This window comes from Callithrix jacchus, chromosome 5 (genome assembly GCF_049354715.1).
Source record: "Callithrix jacchus isolate 240 chromosome 5, calJac240_pri, whole genome shotgun sequence".
In the NCBI taxonomy this organism is placed as follows: domain Eukaryota; kingdom Metazoa; phylum Chordata; class Mammalia; order Primates; family Cebidae; genus Callithrix; species Callithrix jacchus.
In genome coordinates this window covers 9549775-9577080 of record NC_133506.1, presented here as the reverse complement: position 1 = coordinate 9577080, position 27306 = coordinate 9549775, and the positions used below count along the sequence as shown (strand labels likewise).

Genomic DNA, 27306 nt, shown 5'->3' with positions numbered 1-27306 from the left:
ACTTTGGGAGGCTGAGGCAGGTGGATCACAAGGTCCAGAGTTCAAGACCAATCTGGCCATCATAATGAAACTCCATCTCTACTAAAAATACAAAGAATTAGCTGGTGTGGCGGAAGATGCCTGTCATCCCAGCTACTTGGGAGGCTGAGGCAGGCAGGAGAATCATGTAAACCCAGGAGGCAGAGGTTACAGTGAGCTAAGACTGTTGTCACTGCACTCCAGCCCGGGTGACAGAGTGAGACACCATCTCAAAAAAAAAAAAAAAAAGAATAAGAGAGAGCGAGAGAGAGTGCAACAGCAGGGCACAGACGCGATGGCTTGGGCAGTGGGAGTCTCTCACACACTCGCCTACCCAGCCCCAGTGTGAACATTCACTCTGGACACATTGCAGCATGAAGTGATTCAGGAGACTTGAAACTGACCAGAGGACCGGAACTTAATCCCACTGAAGTCCTCCTGAGTGATCCATGCCACCTGCCACAGCTTTTCCAGGCTGACAGGTGAATGGAGAATGCACACAGAGCTCCATGCATGAAGCGCAGCCGGGAGGGGAAGCCCAGGAGTGCGCAGCTCATGGCTGGGGTGCAAGCCTGGAGTCGGACGGCCTGGGATCAGGCTGTGCTCTGCCACTTTCTAGCTGCACAGCTTTATGCAAGTGACGTAACTTCTCCCAGCCTCTGTTTCCTTCTCTGTAAGGTGGGGGCAGGAATTGCATCTAATGGCAGAATGGCAGGGAGAATCAGGTGTTGATTGGTGTCCAGGGCTTACAGCGGGGCCTGGTAGCAGACAGCCCTTCAGAAATGCTGGCTTTGTTTCTTAACTTTTCCATCTTCCACCCTGTGCTTCCTAAATCCTACCTGATGGAATGATTTGAGGACTGGTTGTTTTAAGTGTTTCCTTCTCTTTATTACTTGCCTTTTGCCCACCTCGAGATCTGCAGTAGAGACTCGTCATGCGGAGGACGTGCAGGGAAGGGAGCATGCTAGAGCTTTGGAATGAGCGGTGACATCTGGATCAAAGCTAGCAGCAGCATCCTGGCTTCAGAAGATGACTCAGGCACTCAGGCGAAGTATCCCTAGTAGTCACGCAGTGAGGAAGCGGTGGCATCGGGATCTAAGCCCAAGTGAGCCTGGCTGGACCATGGTACCCACCCTCCAGGCTGCTGCCCACAGGGCTGCACCATGACTGGTACATCACCGAGCCCGGAAGATGGTGGCTTTAGGGCAAGGTTCTCCAGTACTGACGAGGAAGGCTGCTCCTGGCCTCCTCCTATGTGTGCGTGTGTAAAGGATGCCGTGGAAGGAGAAGAAAAGCAAATGCAGGAACTATTTGCTCTTGAGGTGACAGTAGACTCAGGGGGTGAGGGACATTAAACATCAGTGGCTTAATGGGGATTATCCACGAGTGTCTTTATTCTTACCACCCTGACTTCTTCCTGGTGAGTAACAGTCAGGAGAGGCCCCTGCTCCTCTGCTCTTCTAGTGCCTGCTGACTTCCAGCCACAGGAGCCATTGTACTGTCTATTTGACGGTTATTACCAAGAGCTTATAGAGGCAGAGGTTGGGAAGAGGAGGAGGAAATGAAAAATGGGGATAGGGAGCAGCTGGAGTGAGGCTTTGGGCTTGGGGATGAAGACGACGCTCACTCTTGGGCTCCTAGTTTCCCAGGGTGGCAATGAGTAGACTCTACCCAAGTCCTCTGGCTGCCAGGCAGGAAGCCAGCCTGAGATGTGGCCAAGCACCCGCTGACCCTGCGCTGTGGCTGTCACACGCTGGGCAGGGGCTTCCGCATAGGGCACCCGGAGTCGTTTGCACCTGCCAGTTAGACTCCTTGTGCTGCCTGGGGAAGAGAAGACAAGAAAGGAGAAGGAAACAAGGTTGTGGATCCAGAGGGGAGTGTGTTGGGGCGTCTGCGACTTCAGGGCCTGAGGGATGGGTCTCAGTTCCTCCTCCCTCCCTGGGTGGCTGGGGCCTCTCTGAATTTCCACTGCCTTCTCCATCTGAGGACGCATTGTGAGATCCACGCCATGGGTTTTCTTGTGAGGATGCGATGGAACATGGAAATGTCTGAGACGTAGTAGATGCTTGGCAAACAGCCCTTCTACCTCCTCCTCATGTGAGCATGTAATGAGCCAGGCACAGGGAGAGGAGGCTGCCCGGGAGAACCTGCTGCGTCAGAGCTGGAGCCATGTGGCTTATCAGGAATGATGGGAGCGGAACACCTGCTCATGCTGGCTGCATTAAATGCTATTGACACGTCCTCCTTTCGCCCTCACAAGAGCCCAAGAGCCCCATGATACTGTTGTCCCCATTGTACAGATGAGCAGTTGTAGGCTGAAGTTGGCAGCTTGTCCAAGGTCTCTCCGATGGTGAGTGGCAGACCTGAAACTCAAACTCACATCTTAAACGTCGTTAAGCACAGCCTGCGTTTGAAGAGGCCAATTCCCAGAGACGGAAACTGGCCCCCATCCCTGTGTGGGCAGGTTCAAGCCTGGGGAGAGATGAGGGAGGGAGCAGAAACTTGAAGGACAGATCAACCTGACTTTGGATTCTAGTTGGATGACTTACTTGCTGTGTCTTGAGGCCAGTTTCTGAGCATTCAAACCTCTGTTTTCTCATCTGCAAGATGGGCAAAATATTAACATCCTGGCCAGGTCATGAGGATTAGATCTGACAACTTCAGCTAAGTGCCTGGTACAGCCAGGGGCCCACAAAACAGGCAGCCCTGCCAGACTTCTGAAATAGTTGTGCCTCCCACCACAGGCTGTCTGCTGTTGACTAAGAAGAGAAGCACGTTCTCTTCCAAACTCAGAGACCCCATGTTCTGGGAGGTATTTGTAGTAATGAAGAGCACAACCTTCAAGCTGCCACTGGCCCAGGCCACGGGTACATCGAGGTGGGTGTGTCCCTCACCCAGAGCATGTGCTGAGGCATACCGCAGCCCATGTTTTGGGGGGTTTCTCATGCTATTCATTTTGTGTTGCCGCCAGAGAAAACTAAACTGCAGTTCCTGGCTGTTGGGGAAGAGCTGTGCTTCTGCCAGGGCTCATGTGCCTGGCACCAGCTGAGGCATGTACCAGAGCTGACTGCCGTTTGCAGGCAAATGTACACACAAAGATTCCAGCACACGCGTGCGCCAGCCAACACAGAGTTGCCACGGCACACAACACCGAGCCGCGCACGTGCCTGCCTCCCTCCGCTCTCCCATGATCAGAAGACTCTCTCAGCCTCTGTCTTTCTCCACGTCTGTCCTTCTGTGGATCAGTGCATTTTGAGTCTGACTGTCTTCCTGGTTAGTTTCCTTCTCTCTTGCTCTGCCCGTCTCTCCCTGTGTTTCTGCCTGTCTCCCTGTCTCTGCCACTCTCTGTCTCTTTGTTTTTCTTTCTCTTTCTCCCCTCCTTTGTATTGCTCCCTGGGTCTGACATTGCCTTTCTCCATTTCTGATTCTATCTGGGTTTCTCTCTGACTCTCTCTCTCTTTCATTCTTTCTGTGTCTTTCTGTCTTTCTCTAACTCTTCTGTCTCTCCTTCCCTGTCTCCTTTTTCCTGTGATACTCTCCTGGAAATGCATCAGAAAATGAAGTGGCCGGATTTCAAGTGACAAACAGCACTACACCCAGAATCCGCCCCCCTCCCCAACAAGGCTGCCTTCCTCCCCCACATCCCTGTCACAAAGAGAAGCCTATTGTGTTGGGCCCAGGGAGTTCGAGTTGAAGGGCCTGGGGGTCTGAGCTCTGACTGCACTCAGCCACTTCCCCATTGGCTCCCAGCAGCCTGTGCTCAGCAAGGGCTGAGCGACAGGGGAGGCTCTCGTCCATAAAAGGGGGGAAGAGGCACCAGAACTGCCATTCGAAGGGGCTTTGGTGGTGCTCACAGCCACTTCTTCAGCACCTCCTCCTGAGCCGGAGTCAGGGAGGCCCCTGAGCCTTGGACCCGCCACCTGCCACCTCCGACCTGCTCAGCCAGAAGCTGCCCAGGGACAAAGCACAGCACAGGTAATATCCAGAAGGGGCCCTGGAATTCTCTCTCTTGGTGTTATTTGCTTATTCCTGGTCCTCTGGACTTAGAGGTGGTGGGAGCTTGGGCTGGGGATTTTAGGTTTGGGTCTGATGATCTAGCAAAGGTAGTTACAGTTAGAAGGCTAGTTCACAAAAGCCAGAGCAGTGAAAGACTGGCCGCTCTTTGGAATCTCCCTTTCTGCACAGTCCTGGCTTAAACAGGTGGTAAGCTCTCTCCCAAGAGGACCACTCTTTGGCCTGGGTTCAGGGTCTCCTCCCCTGTGCAGCCTCTGGCACAGCAGTTCCCAAGCCATTCCCAGGTCTGGGGAGAATGGGACACCCTGGGCGGGAGAAGTGAGAGGTTTCTAATCAGGGTGATTTTAAAGGTCAATGAGTCTCACTGGACTTAGAGAACAAGGGCTTGGGGACACTAATGAGAGCCAAGGCTCTGGCATTTATCACATAACATGTACATCAATGTACAGCCAGGTTCAGCCTTTTCATTCTGTTCGGATTGTGTTTAATTGCTGACAGGGTGCTGGTTTGAGTGGCTTCTTTCAGTGGAACTTGACACAGGATGAAGTTTGGGGTTGTTTTGTTGGGAGGGAATGGGAAAAGGGAGTAACAAGAACCCTGGAGACCCAGGCTTAGCAGGCGTTGTCGTGTCAATTTTTCTTGGAAAGGACTTGTTGCTCTCCTATTAATTACAGCCAGAGGAGTCTAAGGCTGGGAGGAAGCTCAAAGGGATAGCCATTTGCTCACTGGTCCCGAGACCCACATTCAGAAAAGTACCAAATCTCAAAGTTTGATTCTAGCTAAAAGCTGATGAGTTTCAGGGGGGAAAAAAAAGCCTGCTGACTACTCCAAGGTTGAAGAGTAAATTCTGCAACGCTTACTTTTTCGTGGGTATCTTTTATCAAGAATCCCTCCAAGCTCTACAAACATTACTTAATTAAGTCTCCAGGCTTCCCAGGGGAAACAAGCTCTTTCGATTATTGGATCTGATTTCAATTCCCCTCCCACAGACCGAAAGTCTTCATTATCATCTTTCTTCCAAGGGTTGCTGAAATTTACAAGGCTTGCCTTTTGAATTTGACAGGCATCCCAGTCAAGATCCAATGCAAAGCACTGCAGAATGTAGATCCTCTTCTGTTCTTTCTTACCCTGGGCCTCACTCCCATCCCCCTTTGGCACCTTCCTTCTCTTTTCCCCTCATCTTCTCCCCCCAGTCCCACCACACCTTGCCTTTGTTCTATTTTTGCAGGTCATTTATCTCCAGGCGTTGAGATCTGCGTGGGGGTGCTGTTGCAGCAGCCCAACCTGGTGAGTTATGCTGCCTGGGGGTGGTTTGCATTCACTGACGGGATCTCAAGCCCACTGCTTTGCCCCAGCTGTGTTAGAGGTGTGATGGGGGGCAGGCAAACCCTGTGTCTCCGTTGGCAGCTGGGAGTGGGATGCTGCACTGGTTCCTGGGGCTATGTGGCGGAAGGCAGCACACTTTAAGGGAGCAGGCAAAGGGAATGGCTCTGGGGCTGAGAAATTTGCGATCTTAAAACATGTGGAAGGAGTTAGGGTTTCTTGAAGTGACTCCGAGGGCCAGGAATTTTCCATCTGTCATCTACACGTGTGTCTCGCAACACCTGAAACAGTGCTGGGCTGAAATCCCAGATCCCACCACTCACTTACTGTGTGACTTTGGAACAGTAGCTGTCCTTCTCTGAGTCTTAGTTTTCTTACCTGTATGATGAGAATAATGGTAATATTCACCTCCTAAGGTTATTGCAAGCCTCCAATGATATACAGCAATATGCCTGGCATTCAGTAGGTGCTCAAAAAATGCTGGTATGACTGCTCAGATTTTCACCATTCCAAAGTGGTGAGGGTAGACCTTTCCGCCCATCTATTATAATATTGCTGATCATCCCACTCCATTGTGCTGTGTGCTATGTCCGGGAAATAGGATCTAATGTCTAATATTTTCATTTGTGGGGCTGGTGCTCCTTTCCCCTCCCCATCTCAACAGAGACTCTTTATTTCTTCATCTGCTACATGGGGATCATGAAGTCTCTCTTTGATCAATACTCCCCAGTTCCCTCTCCCAGTGCCCACCTCCTTGGGTCGTTCTTGTTCAGTTGTATTTATTAGATCTCTTCCATCATTGTAAGATCAATAGTTACTGGTTCGATTTCAACACAGGCCTGAGAAAGTGTGGTTACACAGCTGATTTCTCTCACCGTATTCACTCATCTCAGCTCATCTTGCTGGCTCTGGCGAAGTGATAAACCTGTTTCACTGAGACAGAGCTAGCCACTCTGGCTAACATCAGCTGGAGACACCCATGTGAGCCCAGGATCAGACCCTTGATATGGAGAGAGGTCTGTTAGTGCTTTGAAGCGCAGCCTCATCAATCTCTCCAGCCTGGATCCAGACTGATGTTCCTGGCAGGAGGACAGTGGCTCAGGGGGCTCCTCCCAGAGTCCATCCAGGTCATCCCACTGGCCAGAGCGGCTGGCCACAAGCCGCAGACATATGCACTGAGGCAATCTGTTGATGCATTGGCTTGAACTGCCATTTGGTCCCTGTCCTATTCCTCCTGGACAATTTGATTTAACTTGACAACGGCTTACTGAGCAGTTATTATGTGGCAGGGTCTTTCACCCTCTGATTCCTAGGAACAAAGGACAGACTCAGAGCAGCAGAGGAGAGAACTGGTGTCCGTGATTCACACAGCAGGTCAGCGTCCTGAATCAAAATCTGCTTTCCCTCCTTGCTGCTCTCTGATGTTATGTTCACTTCCCTTCTCTTCTTCCCCTCCTCACCTCCTCCCCTTCTATTCCATTCGTCCTCTCCCCATCTCTATGTCTCATCTTGTTTTTCTTTCCCACATGGGCCTCCACCTGTCTCTGCTTTTTCTCGGTGTCTTGGTCTCTTTTTCTGTGTGTGCAGGCTCCCCTCTGCCATTCTTTTGCACCTGTCTCTTTCTCTCTGTGTCCATGTCTCTAACTCTCTCTTTTTACGTCTCTCTCTGTTTCTCTTCATCTCCATCTCTCTCTGGTTCACCGTCTTTTTGCCTTTCTCTCCATCCCTTAATTCCAGCAGATAACAAAAAGGGTGGTGGTTCCATCCAAACCTTGCTCTTTCGGGGGCTCCCTTTGCCAACCTCCTGGAGGCCCACAGGGGTGAACTTTAGATTTTTGAGTGTTGGTTGAGAAATGGTTTCAATGTCAGGAATGTGAGAATTTGGGAGGTCATCCGAAAGACACTTGACACATCTTTAGGCCTCGGGATGGTTTGTGGAGTGGAGTCAGCAGACTGCCTTTGCGGTCTTGTTCTGCTGTTTCCTTGCTTCTTGGTCTTGATGCAGTCTTTTAGACTCTCTGAGCCTGTGTTTTCCTTATCTTCAAAATGGAACTGATAGTTCCCAGCCCACTGGATTCTCCTCAAGGCAAAAATGCAATAATTGACATAAAGTGGAGAGCAAAGAGCTTGTCCCTTCTCAGAGCTACACCCTAAATGCAGAATGAGACGGACTCAGGGTTCCAACTCTGCCATGCTCTGTGACCGCAGGGGGCGCTTCATCACTGGATCCTCACCTTCCCATCTGGATGCCAAGCCTGTCATATTAGCCCCTGTCCCGTGGGGTCTGGGGAGGCATCTGGAGGGCATGGGGCTTGGTGCCGAGCAGCAGCTCAGCCCTTGCTGGCTGTTAGGATGGCTGTCATTGCAGGGTCATTGAAACAATGCCATCTCTTTAGTGGGAGTCATGGTTCGGGTGTGGGCGGCTGGAGTTCTGTTTCCATTTCCCTCCTGACTCATGATGTGACCTTAAACGAGTGACTTCATTTCTACCTTTTCCCATTTCCTCTTCCATCAAATAGGGATAATCATATGCGCTAAAGTGCTCAGAGAGATAATTGCGATGTTAAATCAAGCCATTATTATTCCGTGCTGGCTTTTTAAATAAAAACGCTTGTGGCTCCTCTGAGTCCTCAGATGTCTACAATATAGAAGTATTATCGAGGTGCTAAGAGAGTTAAAAGATCATTCCCTTTCAAGGAACTCTGGGCCCTGGGTGACAAGAGGGTCTACTTTGTGGTGACCCTTCAGGCGATGCTTTGTCACTGCAAGGAGATGATACATCCCATTCACAGATGAGAAGACTGAGGCTGGAGGAGAAGGCACCATTTTTCTCAAGGAAAAGGAAAATCCCAAGGCAAGGCTTCCCAGGTCCTCTCAGTATTTGCTGGGAGAGCAGCTCAGGCAACTAGAAAGGGCTCAGGGCTGAAGAATGAGGCCAGTTGCTTCCTGCCTCTTCCCCTGGGAAACCCACCTGACCTGGTAAGAGCTCCATCCACTAGCAAGGCATAGGAAATGCTTTATTATCTGATAATACGTTCACATGCCTGAGGACTTGAGAAAATTAGCTTAAAAACTATTAGAATCAAAAAATGTTTATAAAACCAGTGGAAGTAGGGTCAGCAAACCTTGTCCGTAAAGGATCAGAGAGGAAATACTTTGAGCTTTTTGGGCCCTACAGACCCTGTTTCAACAATTAACTTGGCTTTTGCAGCATGAGAACAACCACAGATATAGACGCAAACAAAGGGGCATGGGTGTCGCATTAGCCAGGTTCTCCAGGGAAGCGGAACCGATGGGATGTGCCTATCCACAGAAAGAGATTTACGTAAGGAACTGGCTCATGCAATTAGGGAGGCTGGTGAGTCTGAAACAACCCCCGCCGTTAGGGGAGAATCACCCCACTGCCCCATCAGCCCCTCTTTCCCCTACTTGGCTGTTGCAAAGCACCCGAGGTAGAGGCTGAGAAAAATCTTCCCAAACTGCCAAGTACAAAGGACTTTTCTTGGTGTGGTCTCTTGGTCCTCCGCCAAGTCTGTGAAAGAGGACCATGCAGTCCTCCATCAGGGTCAGACGCCGACATCACACCTCCCGATTACCAGTGGGGGCTTGCTTCCCACTCCTCACCCAGATAATCGGCAAAGTTCCTTTCCTCCTCGGCCCATCCCTAATCAGACATGATAGGCAGGCAGGGCTCTCTCTTCTGTATGACTTCCCAGCTCTAAGCCTTGGCAAATCCCCATCAGAAAAGTCGAAATTCTTCCCCCTGGGGCCCATCTGACATTGTTCAGTAATGTATTTATCATATAAAAGGACAGAAATAGGATCTCCTAGGAAAATGTGAGGGCAGTGTGTCTCTATTAGGGTCCCCTTTTATCCCAGAGGGATCTGGACAGGAGCCCACCTCTCCCGTTCATGAGTCCAGGTGAACTTGGAGAAGGAAGTTCCCCTTTCCCAGCCTCTGTCTGGCCTCCTGTCAAATGGGTATAAAAAAAACCATGCACCTCTGGGGTTCCTGTGAGGATTGGAACTAATATGTACAAAGCAGTAATGCACAGCCCGGCACCCAGTAGGCTCCTGAGAATTGGTGGCTGTTGGTGGGTTAACAAGATCATGGGTGATGGGCACTCAGCTCAGGCCGACCCCCAGCAGGCTCTCCGTGCATGGCAGTGAATTCACACAGCAGGATTTTTCGTTTCTACAGTGTGTCAAGCTCTTTATGATCTCACCTTTCTGTCCTCTTTTTTCCTATCTCCTATAGCTCAAGTAAGACTAGACTGGAGCCTTCATACTCCACACTGTAAAGCACCTACTGTGTGTCAGGTGCTTCAGATGTGATCATTTATTTAATTCTTTACCCACCCTCTGAAGCATTATTATTAGCCCCATTTTATAGAGAAAACTGAGGCACAGCAAAGCTAAGTCACTTTCCTAAAGTGGTGGTAAGTGGTGGGCTGGGACCACTTGGTGACCCACATTGCTGACCACTTGGTGACCCTACTTCTGGGTCAGGAAGGAATTTGAGGTCCCACCTCTCCTTTCTCACCAGGCGTGACCCTCCCACCCCATGCTGCTTCTCCAAGTTAGAGTGGGGGGTTCAGGGGCTGCAGACTCAGGTGACTGTCAGGCACTCTGCAGTGAGGGAAGCCGTGATGGGCAGCCTGCTTCCTCCCCTGTGACTGCTGCCATATTGGAATGGAGGCTCCATGGCCCCAGGCCTTTTGTTTTTTCAAGACACATTGAAAATTGGGATGTTTTTAAAATGTAACAATTTCCTAATTTTAAAATATTGCCTGTTTATTTTCATAACAAATTGATGTGCAGCTCCTGCTCTCATTCTAGCCCTGTATGAGGTATTGGGACACCATTCATCCATTCATTCATTCACCAATTACTCAAACTTCCTTAGTCTTCTGGTCACATTTAGATCAAATGCAAACTCTCCCGTGGCCTATGAGAACCGACATTACCCATCCTCTGTCCACCTCTTTGCTTTTCTCCCCTAATCTCTCCCCTTATGTCCCTTCATCCACCCCGGCCTCTTTGTCATCCTCAAGCACAACACACAAGCCTTATGGAGCTGTCATGAGGACCACCTTACAATAAGGCCCACACAGTTCTTTTTTTTTTTTTTTTTTGCTTTTAGGTTTTGGGGTACATGTGAAGAACATGCAAGATTGTTGCATAGGTACACACATGGCAGTGTGATTTGCTGCCTTCCTCCCCATCACCTATATCTGGCTTTTCTCCCCATGCTATCTCTCCCCAACTCCCCACCCCGCGCTGTCCCTCCCCTATTTCCCCCTGACAGACCCTAGTGTCTGAGGCTCCCCTCCCTGTGTCCATGTGTTCTCATTGTTCAACACCCACTTATGAGTGAGAACATGCGGTGTTTGATTTTCTGTTCTTGAGGTGCACACAGTTCTGAGCACAGGGCCAGGCACACAGGGAGCACTCGTGTCAGCTGTTAGCATTAGGAGCCCTGGGGTGCTAGGTGATGGGGACAAGCTTCCTCTGGAAGCCAGTGGACACAGGGAAGAGGTCCAGTCAGATCTTCATTTCAGAAGGGTCCTCCAGCTGCTGCATGGAGGGTATCTAGGAGGGAAAGATTGGAGGCCACTCCAGAACCAGGTGGAGGTTGATATGGACCCTGGAGATGAAGGGACTGAAGGGACCTGGGCGGTACACAGTGGTTATGAAGGTAGCTCTGGAGCCAGACAGCCTGGCACGAATCCCAAGGCTGCCGCTCACTGTAGAATTTTGGCAGGCTCTGGAATCTTAACTCAGTTTTCTCATCTGTAACGTGGGCATGCTAATAGCACTGACGTGGTAGAGTTTCTGTGAATATGTATGAGTTAATCCATGAGAGTTGCTCAGAATATCATGAGTACTTAATTACCATCAGATCAACTAGAATTATCATTAAATATAAAGTTAGTGGATAAAAGACAAGGATGTCAACACTATTTTTTGCCTGAGACAACGAGATCTTACAGTGAGTCCCCTGCCTTAGCAGTTAAGCTGCGTGGGAAGCCTTGAGCCAGGAGTTGGATGGTGTGGTAGACGCCCCTCCCCAGTGGGTTAATTCACTGCTAATCTTCTAACAGGCCAGCTCAGCCATTGCCGATATCAGAGAAAACATGAGCTGCCTGCTTTGTATGGCTTGTTGGCCGGGAACCGTAATCCACCCCACGGCTGATAAGAGTGTGAAAGAAACTCAAGGGGAGGAGAAAGACACAGGACAGACACAAGTCCGCTTCCCTGACTTTTCCACTGAGCCTTCCTGGTTCAGGGGAGCAGACCTTGCCAGCCTCAAGAAAGGCACATGGGCTGGAGCTTGCACCTTGAATTGCTGTGTGACCTCAAGAGATTTACCAAGCCTCTCTGAGCACCAGTTTTCTCGTCTATAAAGTGGGGCTAGTGATGCCTATCTCTTACAGTTTGTGGGTGGGCTGAGTATAATACACAAGTCAAGGGCTTTGTATATAAAGCCCCTTGGATCTCACAGAGGATGCAGCTGTTAATGAAGTTGTTCTAGAAATTGTAGTCTCTAAGGGTAGGGGGACACACAGAACAAGCCTTGCACCCCAGCTTCACTATTCGAGGTAGGACATGAGCAATTTGCCAGACCAGAAGCGCCCACTTCCCTGCAGGAATAAATGAGGTGATGAACTGAAGAACTTAGAGCAGTAGGGGTTCAATAAATGGCCACTGGGGTAGGATTGCCTACTTCGTGCTTTAACTGGAGACCTTGCTCTGGGCTACAGCATGGGATTCTGGGGCCCGTGGAGCGGAAGCTTCAAAACACACTGAACACCTGAGCAAACAAGGTAGTCTGCAGGAATGGGAAACTCGGAGGAAAAGAGGACAGCCCTTTCTGAGAACGGATTGTTGGTGTCAGGTAACAAAGACCGTGCTGGGCCAAGAGTGAAACCCCTGGCCCAGCTGAGGTGTGTAGGTGTCTCAGGGGAACTAGGAACTTCCAGTTGGGAGAACTGCACTGCGTCCTCATAAATCAAATAGCAAGGCTCTGAGTCTTGATATTTGATTTACAAAGGGCTGACTATGAAACAGACAACTTTCTCTCTCTCTCTTTTTTTTTTTGAGATGGCCCTCTGTGTCGCCCAGCTGGAGGGCAGTGGGGCAGTCTTAGCTCACTGCAACCTCTATCTCCTGGGCTCAAGTGCTTCTCCTGCCTCAGTCTCCTGAGTAGATGGGGGCTACAGGTGCGTGCCACTCTTCCCAGCTGATTTTTGTATTTGTAGTGGAGACGGGGTTTCCTTGTGTCAGCCAGGCTGGTCTCGAACTCCTGACATCAGGTGATCTAGCCACCTCAGCCTCCCAAAGTGCTGGGATTACAGGTGTGAGCCACCGTGCCCAGCAAAATAGACAACTTTTAACAGAATATTTATGAAGCATTACTTCGTCTACTAGCAATTTATTGAGGACGTATGATGTGCTGGCTAGGTTTTTAGGAGCCACTATACAGCAGAGAGTAAGACAGGGGCTACACCCTCTAACCACAGCATACACACCACCACCAACAGCCAATCATCAAATAGATAGGAGACTATGAGGTGGGAGTGTTCTGATGCCAAAAAAAAAAAAAGGTGATGTAAGAGAGAGACCAAGGAATCTTCATTAGACAGAATGATCAGTAAATGCCTCTCTACCAATGTGGCAATTAATTAAACAAAGAAGGAGCTAGTGATGGAGACGTCTGAGGTCAAAATGCTGCAGGCAGAAGAACAGAAAGTGCAAAGACCCTGAGGTAGGAGCAAGCTTGGCATGCTTGAGGAATAGAGTGACTATGAAAAAGACAAGACAAGATGTGGAACCGGAGCCTGAAGACTTGCATAGCTAATCACCAAATAGTAGACTATTTTTATGGAATAGGCACACATCACTGGCAGAATAGGAAGGAGGAGCATCTCATCCAGCCTAGGCAATCAGGGAAAGATGCCTGGAGGAAGTAATATTTAATCCAGGACCTAGGTGACAGGTAACAGAAGAGGTGGTGAAGGTTTCTCCAGGCAGAGGGAATAGCATGTGCAAAGGCCCAGGGGTGGAGCAGAGTCTGATGCATTCATTAAGGGAATTGCAAGAAGCTGATGTGGTTGGAGCCCAGAGCTGAAGTGTGGGATTAGAGGAAAGGGACTGAGGGTGCCCTGACATTTAGGCAGAAGGGCCAGGCCTGACCACACCCAGTGGGTCTGATCACAGAATTGAAATCACCAAGAAAGCCATTTCAGAGTGGGAAGGAAAGATCAGAGAAGGAACTGGAGGCCGGGAGGCCAGCAGGGAGAGGGAGTGAAGGTGGAGCTGACAGTGCCAGAGAGGGAGAGAAAAATTCCGGAGCCTTCACAAAGCAGAAAGGACTGACCTGGGACAGCCTGGGACACAAGGATGAAGACCTCGAAGAACTCAGAAAGGCATATAGCCAAGTATCTTCTGACTTGGCGGGTGGTCAAAGTGGGTTTTGAATTCTGAAAGGCCCAGAGCAAGCCTGGCTTGTCTACTTCCTACCTGAGTGCAACCACTTCCCCACTCTAAGCCTCAACTTCTCCATCTGTGCAATGAAACTAGCACAGCCCACCTTGAAGAACTACTGTGCAGATTGGAAGTGAATGTTCAGGAAAGCTCTGGGTATACAGTAGGTGCTCATTCCCTTCCTTGACCCTTGGCCTCAAAGCCCCCACTTTACCTCCCTGGGCCTCTGTTTTCTTGGCTGTAGACTGAGAATCAGAATGCTTTGCAGTGCTGCGGGCGGGAGTTAAAGAGACGACTTTGTAGGCTTGGAACGCACCCTACAGGGTGGTGATCACGGATTTCTTCTCTTTCTTCCTCCCCAGCAGGAAGATCTGCGACAGGATGGCCTGGCAGGGGCTGGTGCTGGCTGGCTGCCTCCTCGTGCTCCCCTCCGCCGCAGCGGACTGCCTGTCGTGGTGCTCCTTGTGTGCTGTAAAGACTAAGGATGGGCCCAAACCCATCAACCCCCTGGTAAGTTTCAGGCAAGGTTCTTCAATGCCTAGGTCCTGGGGCCTGTGCGAGGGAACTCAGAGAGGGGAGGTTGCAGGTCTGGGCAGCTGTGTGCTGTCCTGTAGATCCATCCCACCTGTGCAGGGTGGCAGGTATCCTGCCCCGTAAATGGCCTGGAAATGAGGCACTGCTGTTTTCCTTCTCCCATCCCCACCCCAGACCTTATCAGCATGGGTTCACTCAGGCCAGGGCAGAGACTCGGGTTTCCAGGGACAGTGATGCCTGGCAACAGGGAGTGTCATCCCTGGGGTGGTGCTGACTTCGGCCATCAGCGGCTCTAGATGGACTTTTTAGGGCTTACTATTCCTGGGCTGTTGGGCACCTCCAAATCTAGACAGTTCCAAGAGAGGAGCTGTCTCCCCCACCCCTAAATGCAAACATTGACAGGATCTGCTTGACAGGATCAAAGCCTTGACCCCTCTCCTGGGTCTTAGCATCTCCTTGGTTTCTTCTTCTGCAAAATGGAGGTGATTCCATGAGATGGTGAAAGAAATGATTTATTTACTTACTTTTTCCGAGACGGTCTCACTCAGTAGCCTAGACTGGAGTGCAGCGGTGTGATGTCAGCTCACTGCAACCTCCGCCTCCCAGGTTCAAGCAATTCTCCTGGCTCAGCCTCCCAAGTAGCTGGGACTATGTGTGCACACCACCATGCATGCTAATTTTTGTATTTTCACCATGTTGGGCAGGATGGTCTTAGACTCTTGACCTCAAGTGATCTGACCACCTCAGCCTCCCAAAGTGCTGGGATTACAGGCGTGAGCCCTCATGCCCAGCCAGAAGTTATTGATTTGTTTATTTTTGTTTATTTGAGACAGAGTCTTGCTCCATTGTCCAGGCTAGGGTGCAGTGGCGCTATCACAGCTCACTGCTATCTCTGTCTCCTGGGTTCAAGTGATTCTCGTACCTCAGCCTCCTGAGTAGCTGAGACTACAGGTGCACACCACCACACCCAAATAATTTTTATATTTTTCGTAGAGACAGGGTTTTGCCATGTTGGCCAGGCTGGTCTCAAACTCTTGGTCTCAAGAGATCCACCCTCCTTGGTCTCCTGAAGTGTTGGGATTACCGGCGTGAGCCATTGCACCCAGCAAAATAAGTTATTTAATATATAATTATAGCCACTGAGAGATACACACAATGGGTTGGGTCCTGCTCATGCTCAATCTCAAAGAGCAGTGTATGTAAGCACAAAGACTCATGGCATTGGATGGCCAAGGTCCAAGTTCCAGTATTGTCTGCTACTGTCATCATCATCATGACTGAACGCTCCCGATGGCCCTATGAAGTGATACCATTGCCCCCACCCCAGGCTGATGAAGCTCCTGTGTCCTCTCGTGGGCATTCTCTGCCATTCTGCACTTCTCTGTCCCGCTTTACCAAGAGTTAGCAGCGTGTTTCACACCTGCGGAAGCCTGGGAGAAAATTTGTATTTTTAATGGAGATGGAATTTCCTGTCTGGGAATCAGACGTGGAAGGGAAAGGGTGAGCAGGCAGAACACTACGGGAAGAGCTTACTTCCAATTCTGGCAATTGCCACCTGCAGCCACGTGTCCTAGGTCTAAAGCCATTTCACCTCTCCAAGTCTGTCTTCTCTTTCTCACAGGCACCAAGTCCCTACCTTTATGCACCACCAGGAGTATGAACATGGGTAGCCCAGGTCTTAGCAGCAGTGCTCATTTTGGTTTTCTCAGACGCTGGACAGGGGCCTCTGGGGCAGAGCAGTGCATGTGTTTTGATCATTTGATAGGGGTGACATTGCCACTGTGGTCTTTTTGGGTCTTTTGCAGATTTGTTCCCTGGAATGCCAGGCTGCCCTGCTGCCCTCCGAGGAATGGGAGAGATGCCAGAGCTTTCTGTCTTTTCTCACCCCCTCCACCCTTGGGCTCAATGACAAGGAGGACTTGGGGAGCAAGGCGGTTGGAGAGGGGCCCTACAGTGAGCTGGCCAAGCTCTCTAGGTCCTTCTTGAAGGAGCTGGAGAAAAGCAAGATCCTCCCCAGTATCTCAGCAAAGGAGAGTGCTCTGACCAAGAGCCTGGAGGAGAAGCTCAGGGGTCTCTCTGGCAGGTTTGGGGAGGGAGCAGAGTCTGAACTGGTGAGGGATGCCCAGCTGAATGATGGCGCCATGGAGACTGGCACGCTCGATTTCGCTGAGGAGGACCCCAAGGAGCAGGTCAAACGCTATGGGGGCTTTTTGCGCAAATACCCCAAGAGGAGCTCAGAGGTGGCTGGGGAGGGGGACGGGGATAGCATGGGCCATGAGGACCTGTACAAACGCTATGGGGGCTTCTTGCGGCGCATTCGTCCCAAGCTCAAGTGGGACAACCAGAAGCGCTATGGCGGTTTTCTCCGGCGCCAGTTCAAGGTGGTGACTCGGTCTCAGGAAGATCCCAATGCTTACTCTGGAGAGCTTTTTGATGTATAAACACCTCTCATCATGGAGTAGAGTCAGGAGCATCCCCTGACGCCTTTTCAGGTTGGAGTTCACGCATTCATCCTCTTGTATATGCCCCTTCCCCATGCTCAGCTCAGCATTGTGTACAAAATATCCAAGCTCAGCCCACCTGTCTTCTGCCTGGGAATACGGCATTTCTCTGGGGTCTGTGATGGGGAAGGGTGGATGTCCCCTCCCCACAGTAGGCTTAGTGCTTGGCTCAGATGCCTAGACTTTAAAACTACCACCAGCAGCAGCAGCAGCTTGTGATCTCAGTCCTTTCAACCTGTTCACATGACTCCAATTTCAGGGAACCAGAGCAATGTGTTCTTTGTATCTGTAGGTCTATGATCTCTAAACTTAACGCATCACATGCCCCTCTCAGAAGAAATTGAGCATGCTCCCTCATGCAGATAGTATATGCTTCATAAACAAAGAGTAGAGCTTTAAAATAAGGTAAATAATCATACACAGAAATTCTAACATCGTATTCCCAAATCTCAAAAGATCTCCTGTACACCCCACTTTGGAGACCATGCTTTAGGTACAAAGCTTAAACATTGCCTTATATTGGAGCAGGAACCCTTACAGTAGAGGGTCCAGTCGTCTAGTGGGTTTAATGTTTAGTCAGTGTACTCTGAGTCCTCATTGTTCAGAAAAGCACCTCGTGAAGAACTGACTTCCTGAGCTCCCAGTCATGTTGGTACCCTGGATAGTCCCCAACTCCTTACAGAAGGGAGTGAAAACCCCTTTCAGAAATGATTGAGCACAGTCTCTTGAATGCTTAAATGATCAAGGAGGGAGCAAGGCAAACCAATTTGTTCTGTGCAACAAACTCAAAATGTGGACCAGTTCCCTCAGCTCTCATTAAACTAATTAAACTGATTGGTATCGTGCTTCTACTCCATGGTGAACTGAAGCAGAGTCAAGTTGATGAAGTTAAGCACGACCATGTTCTTGAGCAGCTGAATTGGCTGCCAAGAGTCCAAGCCATCTGGCCCAGCATATGCACTGGGCATTAGGTAAGGGACTCCAAAAGCAGCAGCTAGATAGAGAAAAAGGCCCTCTCCAGCCCCCGTGATGCTTCTTTCCTCTTAATGTCTCAAAGTAAAATCAGAGAGAGGAATAAAATGATTAAGTGCTTGAGGCCAAATGAGTTCCCTTGATTCAAATAACACTGAATCAGAGGCAGAGACCTCCTGATGTCTTGGTTTCAGTCAAAGCCCTCTCTCTCTGTCTCTCGTTTGCTCTCTCATTCCCAGGCACTTTATTTTGGTTTGTGGCTTCAGGAGATGGGGCTGGATAGGAGAGGAAACAGGCTTGAATTTGGATAATTTGTATAAGATGCTGCTGAGCACATCTCTTCATGTGCAGTCCCCAGGTATCTGATGATGTTCTGAAATGGATAGATTGTTTCAGAGTTATTCTGTGTGCTTTTAAAAAAAAGCCCGTTTATGCAATTTACTTGGAATTTGCTTAGTCTTTAATGGGCCTGTGTAATTTCCTGCTCCTCCAGTACAATAAATAAAAGATGCTGATGACTTGGTGGGTGTGTGTGTACATGCACGTGCACAGGTGTGTGAGCCTCAGTCCTCAGAGAGAAAAAAACATTTGCAGAAAAGAGTGCTAGGGAATAGAGAAGAGTTACACACACACACACACACACACACACACACACACACACACATTCAGGTTGGAAAACCAAGTGTGGGATAACAGAAAGAGCAAAAACTGTAGAGAGTCACAGCCTTTAATTTGAACATTGGATCTGTGCGACCTTGATTAAGCCACTTGGTTTCTCTCAGCCTTAGTTCCTTTCTCCATCAAATAAATACTAACAGTGCCAATTTTGTAGACTTGCTGTGAGGGTTAGATGAGCTCATAGATGCAAAGGTCCTGGTGCACAGTAAGTGCTCAGTAAATGAGTTTTCTTTCCTACATTGTCTTAAGGGATGGTGACAAAGCTTGAGCATTGAGTAACACAATAAGGAGGGTGGGGAGAAGTGCTGCAGAGGGAGTCTGAGTCCCACATAATTCCCATGGGCCGTTTCCTATGCCAGATGACCAGGACAGGAGATAAGAGCCATGTTCCTAGACAAGGATGAGTGAGTTAGGGACGAAGGATGCTCTAGCCATTGAATGGCATAATGTCCTTTACTAAAATGATATTTTGCATTAAATGGTGTCAATGAGATGTCTTTAAACAAGACGAGTGTGAGATTTAATGGCTGCAGACCTCATGGGTTCCATTTGGACACTGGCTTTCTGAGTAACTTTATAGAAAACTCAGGGTGAGGAAAGTCTCATTCACTCTCATTCATTCAACAAACGCTTAATTAAAGGTCTACTGTGTTTAACAGGCCTTTTGTAGGTGGTAGAAATACAGAAAAATGAAACGGACAAGGTCTCTGCTGTTATGGAACTAACAGTCCAGTAGGGGAGAGAGAAATAAACACCTAAACAAAAATATAAATTGAAAATTAGAAATAATGGTAATTGTTGGGAAATGGTTGGGATGTGGAAATAAAGGATAACAAGGGTGGAGGAGAAACCTCCCTAGGGTATTTAGGAAATCTTTATCTGAGGACTATGTCATTCTTGATAGGCATAGGATCATCAGGACGAAAGAAACCTAAGGCTCGAGTTCATCTTATCCATCCACCCACCCTGTGTCAAAATTTCACACTGATAATAAACTTTAACTGCTTGGATCCTTTTTTTGACTCGGATTCCACAACGTATTCACACTTCTCAGTGATTCAGTGTGGGAAAGTTCCATCTTTATGTCAGACTGAAGTTCAGATTTCTGTTATTTTTACCCATTGAGTCCTGATCCTGTTGTCACTAGCCTGGGAGATTCTCTAGGGAAGAACTGTCTGCCACTTGAAAACAAATTGACTCCTATCTATCTCCAGTGGGTTAAACAAATCAACAACAGCAACAACAACAAACAAGTAATTTGTTGGTTCACATAAATGAAAAATCTAGGGATCTTTAGCTTCAGGTAGAGTTTGATCAAGGGACTCAATAAGGATATCACAATCTCTGCATCACTAGGCTCATTGGGTTCATTCTAAGGCTCTATGTGCTTTTAAGATGACTGGCAGAAGCTCTGGGTTATACCCGCATGCTATTTTCACTGCAATTTCAATCAAAGTTTTCTGACATCTCATTGGCTTTGATTGGGTCATGTGTCCCATCCTGAGCTCATGCCAATCACTGTGGACAGATGGATGTGATGCTCTGTTTGGTCAGAACCGAATTACATGGACACCACTGGAGTCAGGGATGGATTTCACCCCACTCGAATTAGTGGAGAAGGAAGCAGGTAGTTCTCAAGAGGAAAATGGAGCATGGATCACAGTAGGAGTGCAAATGAATGCTAGACTTCTGAGGGTATAGAGTAGGAATATGTTGTGAAATCCAAGTCAACAAAAGTATTCAAGCAGATTAAAGTTTATTATCAATGTGTCCATTTTGACACCGGGTAGGTAGATGCCAGTGAGTAAAGAGAGCTGGTGGGGACTGGGGCCAACTGGAGAGTATATTCTGTGGGAAATGTGTCCCTAGAATGGCAAAACCTTCTCTGATTTCCAAGAGACTACAGAGATCTTGATATGCATGTGACATCTGTTTTTCAGACTCAAGGCAGATAATTTTTTTTAAAGTATTGAGTAAGACAAACGATAGCATGTTTAGGATAAGACACAGTACCCTGTCACCACTATTTTGTGAGTTCTTTCTAAATCTTTTCTTTTTTATGAAAAATACTCCTTTTTCACTTTGAATACTTTTCCCCTTATGCTAGGGAGTACACAACACAGTTGTTCTGGACTCTCTTTTCTGGACTGATTTCATTTGGTCAAGGAAGCACATCTGCATAGGATGGAAAAAGTTTGATAGAAGCCACAGAGGATAGGGTTCAGATTCTGCTTCCCTGGGTGACTCTGAACAAGCCACTGGATGTCACTGTGCCTCAGTTTCCAGTCTGTCAAATGGAGAGAAAAATAGTGACTTCATTGGATTCAATAATATGTTCAGTAATACAAAGTGCAAGTGATACATAAGAGGTTTCTGACTCCTAACTATCTCAAATGGGTCAAATAAATAAACAACAACCACGACAAAAACAAGTAATTCATTGGTTCACATAAATGAAAAATCCAGGGATATTTAGCTTCAGGTAGAGTTTGATCAACGGACTCAATAAGGATATCATGATTTCTGCATCACTAGGCTCTCTTCTCTGTGTTGGGTTCATTCTAAGGCTTTAGTGCTTTTAAGATGACTGGCAGAAGTTTTGGGTTATACCCGCATGCTATTTCATGTTGTTGCTCCCTCTTAAAGGGGTATGCCTTTGATTATGGTATTTCTGATGTCACCTGAGTGAGGCACACACCTTTCGAAGGGACAAAATTATGCTGGTGGTAAGAAAAGGGTGAAATTAAGTTGTTTTTTTAAATAGAGCTGTAACGTACATGCTATAAAAGCATACTTCTCGTAAGTGTGGCGCTCAACGGAGCCTTGCATTTGCATACACCTGTGTGGTCACCACTCAGCTCACACTATAGAACATTTTCCAGCACCCAGAGGGTTCAAGGAGATCATTTTAATAGGCTGTTTGTGGGGGATGTGGAGCAAGCCAGAGTTAGAATTGGAATAAAAATACCGACTGCCTTGCAGAGTACCGGTTCTTTATCCACGCCACAAAGGCCACTGTGCAGTGATCACAGAGCGGGCATTGGTTAAGGGATGCCAACATCCCGGTAACCTTAAAAGAGCACGTTACTAATAAGCACATGGTTTCCACGACAACGCCGTACGCCATCACTAGCGAGGAAAGTCTTGTCATAATGATCATGGCAATCATTACGATCCCTCGGATTTGGATCACCCCACCCCCACTCCCAGCTCCAAGCTCTTCACACAAATGAGCCCGGCCATGGGGCTTGTCTGTTAATTAAAGGCCCCAAAGTGAAAACAACAAAAATCCCCACGACAGTGTCAGGAACAATGGTTCCTTAATAGAAGTCATCTTGGCATTCTTGATTCATGCGCTGGCTCCATGTCGCCTCCCATTAGCTATGCAGATTTATAACAGAGATTATAATCACCCCTCTAATATGTAAATCTGCATCTCTGTTGCGTGCCCCCTGATTTGTCTCATCTCCGTCTAACTTACACCAACCCCCATTGTTCTTTGTTCCCAGGGCTCTCCTCTTTTGTCATTACCTTTGACATGAAGTGTGCCTTCTGAAAATGTGCATCTGTCTCACTCTTAAACCCCAGTTACACCTGCTGAGCTCCTACAGGCCTGTCCTTAGGTTTGGGAAATCAGAGAGGGCTTTCTGGTTATTGGTAAGATCCATGCTGTGTCTGGACTTGAAGAAGGAGCACTGGGCTGAGAGTCTGACCTGGAGGCATGAGGATGGTCCCTGCTCTGCTAACTAGTCATTGGAGGTGGGCTTTGGCCTCTCCCAAACACTTTTCTCTTTGGTAGAGAAAATGATGGTGAAATATGGTAAAGTCTTTTGTCCTTTCAGAAGCTGACACATAACACCTACTCTGTACCTGTCAGTCAACTAAGCAACAAGGCCCCAGTTGCCTCATCCCAAAATGGGGATGATGGTTTCTGCCCTGATGAATAGAGGGAGGTCCTGCAAGAAGATACAGGGACAGTGTCCAGCCCAAAGTTGTTGCATAGTCAGTGTTAATGCCTTCCCCTCCCAGATTCCTCCAATCTTTGATGAACATTTACTAAGCCTCTGCTGCGTGCCCTGCACTGGACTAGCGGCAGGAGATTCAGCAGCGATTAAGCAAAGTCCATACTTCCTAGCAGGGAAGACCAGTTGCCTACAGACGAACAAGGGTCTCCAGGCTGCAGGCGCTGCTGATGCTGTGAAGGGTGAGGGATGCAAGTGATGGGGGGCAGGGAGGCTGTCACTCAGAGAGGGCACAAAGGCTCTCTGGCAGGTAACGTTTGACCAGAGGTGTGCAGCAGGTAAGCCTGTAGGTGTCTGGGCAAGGGAGTGAGGGAAATAGCCTCCCAGGAAGAGGAAATGGCAGATGCAAAGGTCTTGAGAAGGATTTGTGGCTGTTCGTGTAGAGAAGAGTAAGGAGCTAAGGGAATAAGTAAGAGCAGAGGGTGGGGAATGGGGTGCAGAAGTGGAAGAGATCAGATAGCAGAGGGCATCCCGCATCTTGCATCGCCCCAGTTTATACTGTCACCCCGTGTGACTGTGGAGCTGCTTTTACTCTCAAAGGATCCTGGTTTGGATAATTTATAGTATTGATGCCTCACTTATGGGCCGTGGATGTTGACTTTTGACCCATGGCGAGATGGGAGCCACTGGAGGGTTTTCAGCGCAGGAGGGACATGATCTGACCCAGATTTAAAGGGACTGTGCCGGCCGTTGTATAAAGAGCAGGCTGCAGGGAGCACGAGGAACATTCTGCGTCCCTGTCAGCGAATGGCACTCTCCAAAGTGAACACAAGAGACAAGAGGTACCAGGAGTGACATGGGAGCTTTTCTTTGTTGAGATCAAAGCCCCAGTCACAGTGTTCTATCCTTAATACGCAGCCACAGGCATCAGGACTCTCAGACACTGCCAGTGGAAGTGGTAGATGGCATTTAAGAAACTAGTCTGCAGAAGCCAGCCTGGAGCCCTCCTCTCCCCACTCCCGTCTCAGCCTTGAAAAATGTTGCCTCATAGTTTGAGCTTTTCGGGAGAAAAATCTCTGAATCGGGACTTGCTTTACACAAAAGATAGATCATTGAAAAGTGTATAAATCAAATTTTTGCAAATCACATTGTATTTTAATCCACAGGAGAATGTTGCTATTCAGTGTCCTCATTGATTTTACAGATTGCAACAGTATCTCTTGTCCATTAAGGAGCATTGGTAAAACCCAGAAACGCTTCAAGAAGGTTCCCATGAAATTAACCAACAGTCAGAGGTTCAGATAAGATCATTTACAGAGCCTCTGCCCTGGGCCAAGGCGCAGTGAGGATTAACGCACTAATGGGGATAAATTGGAGATTAGCACATGACTTCTGTGCTCAAGGAGTTTGCAGTTCAGCAGGAAAGACCTCACAGGGCAAATAAAAAGAGTTACTTAGGGAAGTGTGAACAGCAAAGGTTGCTGCAGATGTCGAGAGCAGAGACCTGGCCTGGCGAAGGTTGAGGATTCCTGAGGAAGTCAGTGAGACCTGTGGAGGGCAGGACAGAGCTATTGTGAGTCAGGGTGAGTGTAGGGAGGGCTTTGGTGGTTGGGCAGAGACGCAGCGGGGAGCTTGATCACACAAGACCTGTAGGCTGTGGTCGTGATGTGTGGACTTTGACTCAAGAACAAAAGAAGCAAGTGGAGAAGTTCAAGAGAACAAGTGGCATGGTCAGATGTGTCGAATCAGAGTGTTCTAGAACAAGCTGAGGTATACATATTTATACATAAGTCTCCAACAAAGAAAACAAATATCAACCTTGATCTCACCTCTCAGAGTTAGCTATGATTAATATTTTAACATATATTCTCCATGTATCTCTGAACACCAGATGATATGCCTTTCTTGTTTAACATTATAATATCTTAAGCATTTTTATGCATTCATTTTAACTGTCAATTATACATCTGCATAATCATAATAGTTTGCAAACTGGATATATCATAGTTGACTTCAGCATTTCCTAATGAACATGATGGTTTGCCTAGAACGTTCCAAGGCTGTGCCTTTCCTCTGGTGTCAATATTAACAGCCCCTCTTTCATTTTTGGAAGAGTCCTGGATGAAAGGTTATGTGATCACCCTTCCTATGGGATAAACATTTGAGTTGCTTTCATTGTTATTATTACTGCCGTCATAAATAACCCTGTGATAAATACATTTCAGCTTAAAAACCAAATAATCATGTCACTGCTCCAAAGACTTTGGAATTCATGTCGTGTTTCTTAAACTTCAGACATTCACATGCAATCTGCCACAGTCGACACCATCTTTTAACATTTTTCTTTAATTCGACTTACTTTTTAAAAACCGTGAATGAGCTGATTTAAGAAGGAAGCTTAATGTTATTACCATGAATGGAAAACCAGTATTATATTCCCTTAATAGAAGTGGCATAACAATGAATTCAAGCAACAATTCAAGGAACAATACCATGAGGAAGCAGCTCTAAGCCCAAGTCTGGTAGGGACAGGACAAAAGGAGGCTTTGCAAGCATTAGAAGGGTGTTACAAGACTTACTGGTCTCAGAGCCTTTCTCTTTAGTAGAAGTGGAAAGCTTTAAAGAACACTGAAAACTTCCTTCCTCTGGGGTCCCAGGTGGCAGATCTGGACCCAGCATCACCCGAGGGAGCTGTATGCATGAACAGCTAGGGTAGCCTTGGGTCAGGACATCCTTTACGTGCCACAGTAATGAGCCTGGAATTTACTCCTGCATTTTAAGCACTAGAGTGGCACAGTTATATCCCCTTACCACGTAACAAACGCTGCCCAGGCACCAAGCCCTGGGCTGTCAACTGATGCATCGAGTCCCTCATCCATTCATTACAGGGACTCACTGACCAGATTCCTCCTCTCAGATTTAGTTCACTCTCGGGGGGAGGAGACAGGAATAAGCAAAGAAAACCCCACTGTAAGTGTATATATACATTAAGGGCTGTAAGAGCTTTAGTTTTTAAAAAAATTAATAGATTATACAGAAAGCTCAAATGAAAGTTCAGTGAATCCCCATACATCTTCGCCTCCCCCCAGGACCTGCAGTTTGCCTTGCTGTAGCATCTTGCGTTCGTGTGGAACATGTGTTACAATTGATGAACCAGTACTGATGCACTATTGCTGAGGTTCGCTCTTGGTATCTACAGGTTTTGACAAAAACCTATAAAGACATGCGTCTACCATTACAGTGACATACAGAATAATATTAAAATACTAGTCCCACTAATATATAACATATAAATATATTATGCATAAATGTTATATAAAATACACTTTTATATATAATATGTAATATATATAAATAAATGTCTCGCTGCCCTAAAAATCCTCTGTGTTCTGCCTATTCATCCCTCCTTCTCAAACCCTTGAAAGCCACTGGTCTTTGTACTGTCTTCATAGTTTTGCCTTTCCACTATGTCTCATACTTGGAGTCACACAGCGTGTTGCATTTTCAGATCAGCTTCTTTCACTTAGCAATATGCACCCTCCGTGTTTTCTTGTGGCTCGATAGTTCATCCCATTTTAGCGCCGAGTAATATTCTGCTGGATGGGTGTGGCACAGTTCATCCATTCACCTAACAAAGGACATCTTGGTTGCTTCCAAGCTTTGGCAATTATGAAGAAAGCCGCTACAAACATTCGTGTGCAGGACATAAGTTTTCAGCTAAAAACTATGCATTAAAGTTATAATTTCATTATGTTGTTTTTATTACGTTTGATGGGATGGGCTGGCTCTTCTGGCCATGTAGTCAGGGAAAACTTCTCTGCGGAGATGAGGTTTAAAATAAGACCTGAAGGATGGGGAAGGAACAGCCAAAGAGCTGAGGGGCGCGCACCCCAGGCAGAGAGAAGAGCAAGAGCAAGGGCCCAGAGGTGGGAGCACTGCTGGCCTGGGGACCCTTGGAAGGTCAGAGGCTGGTGAGGACTGTGGGAGCTGAGAGCCAAGCAGTCCCTGAGGATACAGTGAGCATCTGTGATTTTGTTGCCAATGTTCCAGGAAGCCCATGTGGGGCCTTGGTGGGGAGTGAAGGGGCTGAGAATGGCGAGGTGTTTGTAGACAGAGTCTCAGAGACTTTCCAGCCTACCTGTTAGGTTGGTAAACCGTCTCCACCTTGCAGATAAGAAAACAGAGGCTTGGAGCAGGAGAAGGCTCTCATTCTCTATCTAACTTGACTTGGGGGGATGTTACAGCTTATAGTCCAGAAAGGGAGAGATGCAGAATCCAAAAGGAAGCCTCTAAATGTCTGAGTTGTGGCCTGAGCAGACGGCAAGGGCAAGAAACAGCTTCAGAATTCAATTAGGCAATAAGGAGATTAGCAAAGGAAGCCAGCTTTGACCTCCTGGGCAGGAGGAGGGCAAGCGGGGGAGTGTCAGGGGTAGTGGTGGGGGGAACTCTGGTCTCAGATCAGAAAGAAGAATTAGGTAATGGTATGGCCAGAATCTAATTGCACACAAGATTCCAACGTCTTTAAAGGAAATGGAGTCCCTTGTTGTCATAGCAACTGATTAAAAAAAAAAGGGCTCAGCACATCCATCAGCAGCAAGAGAGAATCACCCTGGCCACTGAGGTATCACATCAAAGCAAAATCTCTGGTCCAGAGGTGCATGTGTGCATCAGGATTCAGTTCACCCAAGACCCAAAGCCATCATGCCTTAAGCAAGATCAAAGTTTCTTTCTCATGAAAAAGTCAGAGGCGGGCAGCCCAGGGCTGCACTGATTTAGCTTTCACTGCATCAAAAAACCACCCGAAAACGTAGTGGCTG

The 27306-nt window shown here is 47.9% G+C and overlaps 1 protein-coding gene and 1 long non-coding RNA gene across 14 annotated transcripts in view; one reads left to right on the top strand and one right to left on the bottom strand.

The window, feature by feature from the left end:
- Positions 1-18367, top strand: part of PDYN (prodynorphin) — a 126397-nt gene extending 108030 nt beyond the window's left edge. For 4 of the 13 annotated variants that reach the window (XM_078371193.1, XM_035298247.3, XM_035298246.3 and 1 more), the window contains 3 exons: positions 5261-5319; positions 14205-14352; positions 16182-18367. In XM_078371193.1, coding sequence (XP_078227319.1) covers positions 14224-14352; positions 16182-16817 — 765 coding nt within the window. In that variant the 5' untranslated portion in view covers positions 5261-5319; positions 14205-14223 and the 3' untranslated portion in view covers positions 16818-18367. Of the gene's footprint in view, positions 1-3845; positions 3994-5260; positions 5320-14204; positions 14353-16181 lie in introns of those variants that run through there. The other 9 variants (XM_078371197.1, XM_078371195.1, XM_078371194.1 and 6 more) reach the window with 5 other exon arrangements.
- The window catches only part of LOC103792803 (uncharacterized), a 59430-nt gene that overhangs the window by 9579 nt on the left and 22545 nt on the right, over positions 1-27306 (bottom strand). The window lies entirely within an intron of this gene.